Source organism: Coregonus lavaretus, assembly GCF_964263955.1.
Source record: "Coregonus lavaretus genome assembly, chromosome: 11".
Lineage (NCBI taxonomy): Eukaryota > Metazoa > Chordata > Actinopteri > Salmoniformes > Salmonidae > Coregonus > Coregonus lavaretus.
In genome coordinates, this window is record NC_139998.1 from 37151305 (window position 1) to 37162266 (window position 10962).

Here is a 10962-nt window from a genome sequence, read left to right on the forward strand (position 1 = left end):
GTACATGTGTTTGTCTCTCCTCCCTCCAGACGTGTTTGTTGAATACGCACCTGTCGTCCCTCCCTGCTGCCTGGCCTGACTGCTAAGGTATCCATCACCGTGCAGGAGCAGCTCCGACAGCTGTCCAACAGTATGTCCCCCAAACACCACATAAACATTTACATACCATTCGTTTCCCACACATATCCATCCACCTATTCAAACGTCTGTGAATTAAAATGCTGTGTTTAGAACTCCTGGAAGATCCCGCTGTGGAGCTGTGTCTCATGCCCTGTCTCTTAATGTCAGCAATGATTCATTCGTATAGAACACTGTTGTGAATCTCAGTCCCAGCATGTTCTGTGTTCAGTCAGTATGCTCGCAGATTTCTTCTCAGCGTGTTAGTCCCTCTGTGTTGCTGGAGCCCAGTATCCCCCTCATAGTGGGATGTTTCTGTTGATAGAGGTGTCACTTGCTGGATTGCCACTAAGATTAAATCTGTTCAGTGTGGGTAGCAACCTGTAATTAAATAATCTGTGTGCATGTGTTCGAAAGGCAAGTAGCTGCAAGTGCAGATGATCTGGGTGGGGGAGGAATAGATGGGCCAGGGGGAGGGGCTGTGGAGGTACAGAAGGGGAGCTACAGAAGAGTGCTCCCTGGTGGTCTGGTAATCAAACATTTGCTCACTCCCTCATCACATTACATGTTTGAGATACCAACCAAAGACAAGAGGGCTTCCTGCCTCCTGCTCTGTATATATGGCCGGAATTAAAACCATCCACTCGATCTTGTAATGACCAGTGAGCTCATGTATTAACTCCCCTTTCCTCACCACCACCATTCATAGTCCTTTATTTCCATGTTGCTCCACAGTGACTGACAACCTGGCAGAGAAGCTGCTCTCCTACAACAGGGCCAACTGATCGTTTGTAGTTCTGTGTAACCACCAGCGTGCGCCGCCAAAGACCTTTGATCAGTCTAAGGCCAACCAGTCCAAGGTGAGGGGATCAACAGATATTTGATACAGAGATAAATCGAGGGGTGATATGTTGTCAAGTCCTATTTTAGCTCAACATTTACTTCAGTCTGTCCTCTCTCTTCATTTACTACTTCCAAATTGACAGGAGGGAGCAGTTGGCCTTGGCCAAAAGTGAGCTGAAGCTGTCCAAGGAGGTCAAAGCTCACAGCTCAGACGGCAAGCTGCAGGCGTGAGTGGCCCTTACTGGTAGTAGACAGACAGAATATTATTGCTCATAAAGGGAAGACGATATCCTGACGGAACACACCTGTCTGTGTGTGTTTAGGGTGGGGGAGCATAAGAAGAAGGCTGTGCAGCGTTGTGAGGAGCAGCTTATGAAGATGGAGGCTCAGGCCACAGACAGAGGAGAACAAGCAGATTGCACTGGGCACCTCCAAACTCAACTTACCTGGACCTATGACTCAGCATTGCCTGGTGAGGGCGCACACACACAGGTCTGAAATATGACACGGTATGTGCATCAAAACACTGACACCTCAATGTGTTCACATGTAATTGAAACTCGTATATTATCTAGTTATTAATATTGTGCATCATTTCTAACATTGTTTTGCCTTCCTCATAGGTGTATGAACATGGAGGTGCCCCTGGACAAAATATAACAAATCTCAGAGGGATAAGTTTGCCTGGGCTGTTGACATGACAGAAGCAGATTTGATGTTCTAAGTCAGCCTCTACCCTCTAGTTCTACGTAAATGTAAAGACTAGGAGGCAGGTTTAATCCTCTGCTCTATCAGGTATTACTTGCCCATGTATTGAACTACAGAATTCTTGCTTTCGTCACATAACGTTTTTCCAAGTTTAATTGTTTTAATGCTGTTGGCACTTTATTTTTTTACCATTGTTATATGGTAAACCAAGATGATCTTATAGAAAGTATGGAGAACATTTTCTTTGAGTCTTTTTTATAAACATTTGAATAAAGAGTCCTAGGAAAAGTACAGCAAAGCCTCTGTTTTTGCATGTCAGACATGCCATTAGCACTGAGGCTTAATGGCAGAGGCGGAAGTCTCCCCCAAGGTCATCCATGCATGGATGTTATTATCACCCCAATTATATAGAGTAGGCCAACATCCCCATGTGGATGTAGTGAGATATCAGGTGGGACATGGTGATAGGGTCTGATTGTGCTGGCCTCCTCTGTTGTAGCTGAGAGTTGTTCAGTCAAGATAACCTCTAGGGCAGGGGTATTCAACTCTTACCCTACAAGGTCTGGAGCCTGCTGCTTTTCTCTTCTATCGAATCATGAATTGCACACACACACACACACACCTGGTGTCCCAGGTCTAAATCAGTCCCTGATTAGAGGGGAACAATGAAAAAATGCAGTGGAAATGGCTTTGAGGTCCAGAGTTAACTTTGAGGGCTCTAGGGCAACACAATCCTGATGCACACATGAAAGGAGTCACATCTGTCAGAGCCCCATAGGATAGGTTCAGGGCATTCAGGCTGTATTTAAAATCAAACAACTTCCAAGCAAAACCAATATGTTGATTGATGTTTTTTCTAAGAATGAGACTAAGATTGGTTTGTATTAAATAACTTTAATAGAAGAAAGTCAGTTGAATATGCATTCCACTTGGTGCAGAGTGCTACTAATATCACTAGCTTCTACTGTATACTTCAATCAACCATTACTCATAGGCCTGAAAAGTTCTGAGGGAAATACTAAAATTTACAAATAACATCAAGTTACTACATAAGAACTGTTACTTTTATTACAATAGTCAATATAAAAAAGCATTTCACAACACACTAAATCAAAATAGTTCATGGTTATAGTGGAAGATTATGCTGCTCCTGAAGAAAGTCCTTGACAGCTTGTCATCTTGGCAACCTGTAATTGAAATGTTTTATAGTTGGTTAAGCATACACTTAGGGAGACATTAACTTTTGATGGAATTGTTTACGTTTCCAACCGCAATCAAATCTACCTATAGAACAACAGAGCACTTTCCATCAATTCAAGTCAAAAGAAAAGTTGAGAAATTCTGAATTATTCATTTTGAAATAACGTTAGTTGTCCATCAATGACACATTTGATCAACTTCAAAATTGGTACGTGCCATCAAAAAGGTAGGCCTAAACTAGAATTTGAGTAAAGGATGTGAATGCTACCCATGTGGTACTTTCTGAATAGGAAATGTCACAGATGTTCACCATTAAGGTTATTTATACAGCTTAAATGATATAACTTTTCTTTCACCTGAAATGTTTGTATATGCAGGACTACTACCAACTTGGATACAGGGATGAGTGGCAGAAGGTGAGTACTAGGAATGTGCATCTTTCCCTTGCAAGGCGATTCGATACGTCTCTACACTGAACAAAAATATAAAATGCAACATGTAAAGTGTTGGTCCCATGTTTCATGAGCTGAAATCAAAAGATCCCACAAAAATATTATTTCTCAAAAATGTTGGCCACAATCAACCACCTGATCAATTCTATGTGAAGGAGATGTGTCGCGCTGCAAGATGCAAATTGCAAGATGCAAATTGTGGTCACACCAGAAACTGACTGGTTCTCTGATCCACGCCTCTAGCTTTTTTTTTTTTAAAGGCATCTTTGACAGATGCATTCAGAAATTATTCAGACCCCTTGACTTTTTCCACACTTTGTTACGTTACAGCTTTATTCTAAAACATTTTCCATCAATCTACACACAATACCCCATAATGACAAAGCAAAAACAGGTTTAGAAATTGTTGCACATTTAAAAATAACAGAAATATCACATTTACATAAGTATTCAGACCCTTTACTCAGTACTATGTTGAAGTGATAACAATAACCTAGCAATTACATTGGTTGTCACTCAACTAATAAAGCCACATTTTGCACAAGCCATTTTACAAGCATTTTTTTACGCTGAAGGCACACAGATGTGCAAGATAAGGGGCCTACCTCGTTGGTCAACACATGAAGCTGCTCACATTGCGCAGTTTGACTAGGCTACGGATATTGCCTGGGGTTGTTCTGCATGCAAAATTACTTGTAGATCAATGACTGTCAACACAGTTACGTGCTTAGTTCGACAGTGAAGGAGAGGACGCATTAGTTGTCACAAAAGATAAGGTAGTAATATGCAAATATTTATAGTAAACCAGCGATTCGTAACGTTTTAATTGATTTTCGGACCAATAAATGCTTCATTTTGATCTATTTGGGGTCTGCAGACCGATGCACTCGTATCTTAAACATTTGAACCGGGGACCGATGAGTATCGGTGAATCGTTACAAATAACAATTTATTGACAACAAGCAGAAATAGAAAACATTTAGTAAAATGCTGTTAGATTACCTTCATGACCCTTGTCCTTCTTTGACTTGTGGCTCTTTGACCCCCTCGATCTCCTCAACGCCTGCCTGGGTCATGAGGTCAGCAATGTTCTTCTCCAGGTCATCGATGCGGGTGCTCATCTCGTCGAGTGAACATGGTTAAGGAAGACAATGGGCTGGCCGATAATGGACCTGTGGATAACGCTGATGGGTGGGATGTGCTGGCTGGAAAACCTCTCCATTATAACATTAATGATTACCACTCACAGACACTCCCCAGCCAAGATTCTGACTCCAACTGGTAAAACATATCTAATGTATTCCTATGCACTACTATACTATAACAATATTATTTCCACTTCTTTCTGTGCTGTAATATAAAATGCTACCAGAAATCTTTGACAAATTAGCTTATGTAAAATAAACATCAAAATTGGACTAAAGACCATTATGTTTGGCAATGAACTAATGGGGGTATGACACCCCAGTTATACAATATTTATAATGACTTGAAAGATCTAGGCCCATACCAAGTTACCTAAACATTTTGAGGATATTTCTTCCGATGATCTGGTCTGACATGGTCTGGAACTTGTCCTGCATCTGTTGCAGCAGTGTCTGGACCTTTTAGAGAGCAGTAACAGGTGTATCATAACACAGGCTGATATGATCTAGTGTATTCAATTACCGAACGTGACCCATCTTGCAAGCAATTTATGAAAATCCAAAAGGCAAACTGGAGGAGAGAGATAAAGACAGAGGGGGGAGACTAAAGGAGAGAAAACAGCAGAGATTATGGTCAATTCAGAATAATTTTGTAACCTTTAATTTAGCATGATTCAAACCACATCAAAATGTATTGGCATTTTTGTTTATTTATATAAGCAAGCTATGCAGAGCGTGATCATGGATAACCATCACTAACTAAAAAGAGAAGGCGTTCCTTTTTCAGTCAGTGAAGTCTAGATCTTGGGAGATGTAGCTACAGCACTAACACAGAACAATGAGCCAGACGTTTCACTGGACGTATAAATCTGAAACATCCGGTTGGCATTTCCACACCACCAAATATGGTGATGAGGGAAGCCCAGTGGCCAGAAATGGGAAAAAGATGGCGCGAGATGGATTTTGGCCGACATTCTGCACATTTTATCATTAATGAAACATTTCATCTCAATACAGTTCTGTTACCAACACAAGTGGATCATGTTTTGTAGACTTTACACTTTGCCAAAGTTGTTAAAAAATTGCGATGTTTAGTAGTAGTGCAAGGGCGAATTTAATTATTGCACACGCGAACTTCACAGCGTAGGCTTTCCCTAATGACATATGCAAATACATGCTTGAACACGCCAATAGGATCTCGCTAGCTCGTGCTTGGGTCTGCCCACCTCCTTGCTTGTTCTGCCTACAGGCTGTGGTCTATCTTGGGTTAGTTATAAAAACATTTGGCACTACAGCAGTAGAAGCCATGGTATTTGCTTACCGTTCTAGAGTTTGATACTCTACTTTCGAGTTATTTCGTACGATCCAATTTCTTAGCTAGCTAGTTACATAGGCTATTGAAATTATCCACTAATGTCAATCGAAACATATCCATTCACCAGGCCTGCTTGTTGGCTGGCTAGCTAGCTTCAATGTCATATACTCACCACATTGGTAAGGTCCTGAACTGACTTTGGATCCGTTTCTGCCATGTTTTCCCTGTGCACGACACGCGGGTTATGAATTGGTGTAAAATGAACTCTAGCTAAAATAGCTACCTTTGGCTGAAATAAATACAGGATCCCTAGCTCTACCCCGTAAATCCAGATATGTCAGTCAGCTGTTTTTGCAAAACACATATCGCGAGAACACTGAAGCAGGAACCCGAAGGAATATGGAACATTGAGTTTTGTGCTATGCAGCGCCTCAATCCAACTCTATGGCCTGGCGATGATTTTAATCCTGCGGTTTTCATAGTCACGTAAACCCGACCCAAGGCAAAGTGACTAGCATTGATACATTGTGGGAGGCAACAAGTCTGCCTACGGACAGTGGTGGGAAAAGTACCCAATTGTCATACTTGAGTAAAAGTAAAAGATACATTCAATGACTCAAGTAAAAGTCACCCAGTAAAATAATACTTGAGTAAAAGTCTAAAAGTATTTGGTTTTAAATGTACTTAAATTATCAAAAGTAAATGTAATTGCAAAAATATACTTAAGTATCAAAAGTAAAAAAATAATTTCAAATTACTTCTATTATGGCTAGCCAAGGGCACACTCCAAAACAATTTACAAATGAAGCATTTGTGTTTAGTGAGTCTGTCAGATCAGAGGCAGTAGGGATGACCAGGGATGTTCTCTTGATAAGTGTGTGAATTTGACAATTTTCCTGTCCTGTTAAACATTCAAAATGTACCGAGTACTTTTGGGTGTCAGGAGAAATGGATGGAGTTGTAAGTACTTTACACCACTGACTAGGGAGACTATGGCTTTCAAGAGTGTACAAATTAAAACTATTAGGGGAAAAAAACGTAATTGTTAATAACTGCACTGTATTGTGACAATAACAAAGACACCATATTTGAGAAACGAATCATCATGCGTGTCATGCAGTGACTCCAATACATTTTTTCCCCCATAGCCAATAGTAGTTGCACTGGTTGAAGAAGTCAAATTGTAAAGACTACAGTATTACTGTAAGCAGTAGATAGATCTCGTCTATGAAGAAGTTGGAGCGCGTTCTTGTGGAGTTGTCAATGAATTTGCGCGTAAATGGAAGAGGTACATTCAAATCACCAGTGGGAACATCGCAACCGCAATGTAAGTACATTTTTACTCACTTTCCAGGCTATTGTTGTTCGGGATATTCGAAGCCATATGCGTGACCGACCATGGGAACGTTGGTAGTGTATATAGACCCCTCCGCCTGTCACAGGGTTTCCCAAACTCTGTGCACGTTTTGGTTTTTGCCCTAGCGCTACACAGCTGATTCAAATAATTAACTAATCAACAAGCTATGATCATTTGAATCAGCTGTGCAGTGTTAGGGAAAAACCAAAAAGTGCACCCCTTGGGCTCCTGAGGCTGTCGGTGCGCACGCTGCAATGTTTTTGTTTTGTTTCCTATGCTGAAGTATTCTTTGTTCAATTTATATTTCACCGTGTTACACGTTTATTACCCTGTCTATTTACAATTTAGCCTACTACATCGCCCCGGGAATATTATCTCAAGGACAGTTAGTCCATGTACCAAAGGGATTTAAATTGAGATACTATTCTTAGATGGGGGCGGAAAATCATGGCTGGGAGAGGTTCTTTACTGCACAAGACACAATCTGGGTTCTTCACTTTATATACAACCAACAAAAAGTACAGATTTTGGGTAGAAGAACTAGCAGTATTTTTGGAATAGTTATACTTTTTCACGCATAGTTAAAATAACCTACTCTTATGTTGGGGCATGTTGTAGCCCATCCCTTTATCCTTTGTTTACATAAGTGTTTTTTTTCCTTCTGTTTTACCCAAGTCATCCAAATACAGGTAGCTTAGTATAATACAGACATTGAATGACAGCCCACCTAAACTCTTTAACCTGAAAGCATATGGTGAAGAAAACAAGGGAACATTTTCTGTTGGGTATTATTGGATAGGCTATCCAAGTTATTCACTGTAGCTTAATATACTATCTTAATAATGTTTACATATCTTGCATTACCCATCTCATATGTAAAAAAAGAAACGTCCCTTTTTCAGGACCCTGTCTTTCATAGATTATATTTGACATTACATTTTAGTCATTTAGCAGACACTCGTATCCAGAGCGACTTACAGTTTTTTTAGTGAGTGCATACATTTTTCATACTGGCCCCAAGTGGGAATCGAACCCACAACCCTGGCATTGCAAGCGCCATGCTCTACCAACTGAGCTACAGGAGGCCCACAGATGATTTGTAAAAATCTAAATAACTTCACAGATCTTCATTGTAAAGGGTTTAAACACTGTTTCCCATGCTTGTTCAATGAACCATAAACAATTAATGAACATGCACTTGTGGAATGGTCGTTAAGACACTAACAGCTTACAGACAGTAGGCAATTAAGGTCACAGTTATGAAAACCTAGGACACTAAAGAGGCCTTTCTACTGACTCTGAAAAACACCAAAATAAAAATGCCCAGGGTCCCTGCTCATCTGCGTGAACGTGCCTTAGGCATGCTGCAAGGAGGCATGATGACTGCAGATGTGGCCAGGGCAATAAATTGCAATGTCCGTACTGTGAGATGCCTAAAACAGCACTACAGGGAGACAGGACGGACAGCTGATCGTCCTCGCAGTGGCAGACCACGTGTAACAACACCTGCACAGGATCGGTACATCCGAACATCACACCTGCGGGACAGGTACAGAATGGCAACAACAACTGCCCGAGTTACACCAGGAACATACAATCCCTCCAACAGTGCTCAGACTGTCCGCAACAGGCTGAGAGAGGCTGGACTGAGGGCTTGTAGGCCTGTTGTAAGGCAGGTCCTCACCAGACATTACCGGCAACAACGTTGCCTATGGGCACAAACCCACCTTCGCTGGACCAGACAGGACTGGCAAAAAGTGCTGTTCACTGACGAGTCGCGGTTTTGTCTCACCAGGGGTGATGGTCGGATTCGCGTTTATCGTCGAAGGAATGAGCGTTACACCGAGGCCTGTACTCTGGAGCGGGATCGATTTGGAGGTGGAGGGTCCGTCATAGTCTGGGGTGGTGTGTCACAGCATCATCGGACTGAGCTTGTTGTCATTGCAGGCAATCTCAACACAGTGCGTTACAGGGAAGACCTCCTCCTCCCTCATGTGGTACCCTTCCTGCAGGCTCATCCTGACATGACCCTCCAGCATGACAATGCCACCAGCCATACTGCTCGTTCTGTGCGTGATTTCCTGCAAGACAGGAATGTCAGTGTTCTGCCATGGCCAGCGAAGAGCCCGGATCTCAATCCCATTGAGCACGTCTGGGACCTGTTGGATTGGAGGATGAGGACTAGGGCCATTCCCCCCAGAAATGTCCGGGAACTTGCAGGTGCCTTGGTGGAAGAGTGGGGTAACCTCTCACAGCAAGAACTGGCAAATCTGGTGCAGTCCATGAGGAGAAGATGCACTGCGGTACTTAATGCAGCTGGTGGCCACACCAGATACTGACTGTTACTTTTGATTTTGACCCCCCCTTTGTTCAGGGACACATTATTCCATTTCTGTTAGTCACATGTCTGTGGAAATTGTTCAGTTTGTCTCAGTTGTTGAATCTTATGTTCATACAAATATTTACACGTTAAGTTTGCTGAAAATAAACGCAGTTGACAGTGAGAGGACGTTTCTTTTTTTTCTGAGTTTATATACTGTATTCTATTCTATACTATCTATTGCATCTTAGCCTATGCCACTCTGATAATGACATTGCTCATCCATTTATTTATATATTCTTATTCCATTCCTTTACTTAGATTGTGTGTATTAGGTTTTTGTTGTGGAACTGTTAGATATTACTTGCTAGATATTGCTGCACTGTCGGAACTAGAAGCACAAGCATTTCGCTACACTCGCAATAACATCTGCTAACCATGTGTATGTGACCAATACATTTGATTTGATGTTCAGCTGAAAAAGTAGTAAAAAAACGTTCAACTTCTAGTGACCTTTAGTTCAGTTTTAATGTGATGGATTGTTTTTCAATGGACACTCTTTGGGCTCTTTAACTGTCACATTTCACATGCTGCTCTATGCAGTCTAATGAACTATTATATACTAGAAATGACAACACGTGTATGTTCACTGACAGACTTTGAATGTCACCAAAGTATCTATTTCCTGTGAAATGTCACCCACTCTTTCTGCATTCACAGTTCCCTCTTTCTTTACTGCCTGCTGTCTCCCTACTAAAAGTTTTATTGAGAGGATTCCTGTGTTGGTAGAAATCATGTAATCCTGAATGACAATTACAGCTGAGTTATGCAGAGCAAAAAAGATGTCAAGGTAATTAAGTATCTCTGTTTATTCTCTTATTGTCTCAATCAGTGAAGAGACAAGAGGAAGTGTTATTAAGCCAACATTGCTACAATATGAGCCTGTGGTTTGTAGTGCTTGAACATTTCCACAGCCTTGAGTTTATATATTAGCAGTCACAGCAACATATTATTGTTTTGAGAATACTTCTTGGTCAAGTTATTTTACTTGTAAAACATCATTTTGAATTGACAGTCTTCAGCTGACTACACAAATTCCTTCAAAACACACACACACACACACACACACACACACACACACACACACACACACACACACACACACACACACACACACACACACACACACACACACACACACACACACACACACACACACTGTTCTTAGAGTGTCTTGCATACCAACCTTCCAGTTTCCACACAGGAAACAATGCCCTGAAGTAACTCCTAAGGGTGTGTGTGCGATGTTGAAGTGCCTCACTGGTAATGCACGAAGGACATATTTTATTCAGCACACCTTAAAGAGCTCTTTTTATATAAGGAGCAGTGTTACATTTTGTTGTTTCAATGTTCTTCCCAAGGCTGTCTAGGGGGGAAAAGTGAGCCTCTGTTTTACTGTACCTCTAAAGAGTCATTTTAGAGATTGGGCCAAAGAGAGGGAAAAC

The 10962-nt window shown here is 41.4% G+C and overlaps 1 protein-coding gene and 1 pseudogene across 3 annotated transcripts in view; one reads left to right on the forward strand and one right to left on the reverse strand.

Moving 5' to 3' along the window:
- LOC311137533 (DNA topoisomerase 1-like) overlaps positions 1–1684 on the forward strand; it is a 68411-nt pseudogene extending 66727 nt beyond the window's left edge. The window contains exons 11-15 of the transcript in view: positions 30–130; positions 853–977; positions 1048–1187; positions 1284–1432; positions 1584–1684. The product of the transcript in view is annotated as a DNA topoisomerase 1-like (transcript). The remainder of the gene's footprint in view (positions 1–29; positions 131–852; positions 978–1047; positions 1188–1283; positions 1433–1583) is intronic.
- Positions 1685–2542: 858 nt separating this feature from the next.
- On the reverse strand, positions 2543–6117 carry LOC311137194 (heat shock factor-binding protein 1-like). 2 transcript variants are annotated; one of them, XM_084171554.1, is made up of 4 exons: positions 5953–6117; positions 4858–4924; positions 4323–4449; positions 2543–2855 (listed from the first exon to the last, which is right to left on the reverse strand). In XM_084171554.1, exons 1-3 carry the CDS (start codon positions 5995–5997, stop codon positions 4325–4327), a joined length of 237 nt encoding a protein of 78 aa, XP_084027680.1. In that variant the 5' UTR covers positions 5998–6117; the 3' UTR covers positions 2543–2855; positions 4323–4324. The 2 variants fall into 2 exon arrangements, with proteins under 2 accessions (XP_084027680.1, XP_084027681.1); XM_084171555.1 differs by lacking the exon at positions 2543–2855 and adding an exon at positions 3255–3340 and having other exon boundaries at positions 5953–6088.
- Between the last annotated feature and the right edge of the window lie 4845 nt (positions 6118–10962).

Bases quoted from the DNA above. Each gene is read 5' to 3' on its own strand.
- LOC311137194 (XM_084171554.1), bottom strand. From the start codon at position 5,997: ATGGCAGAAACGGATCCAAAGTCAGTTCAGGACCTTACCAATGTG. The intron at 4,925-5,952 runs GTGAGTATATGA...GCTCTCTAAAAG, and splicing joins TTCAGGACCTTACCAATGTG to GTCCAGACACTGCTGCAACA. The intron at 4,450-4,857 runs ATATCCTCAAAA...AACCATGTTCAC, and splicing joins AGACCAGATCATCGGAAGAA to TCGACGAGATGAGCACCCGC.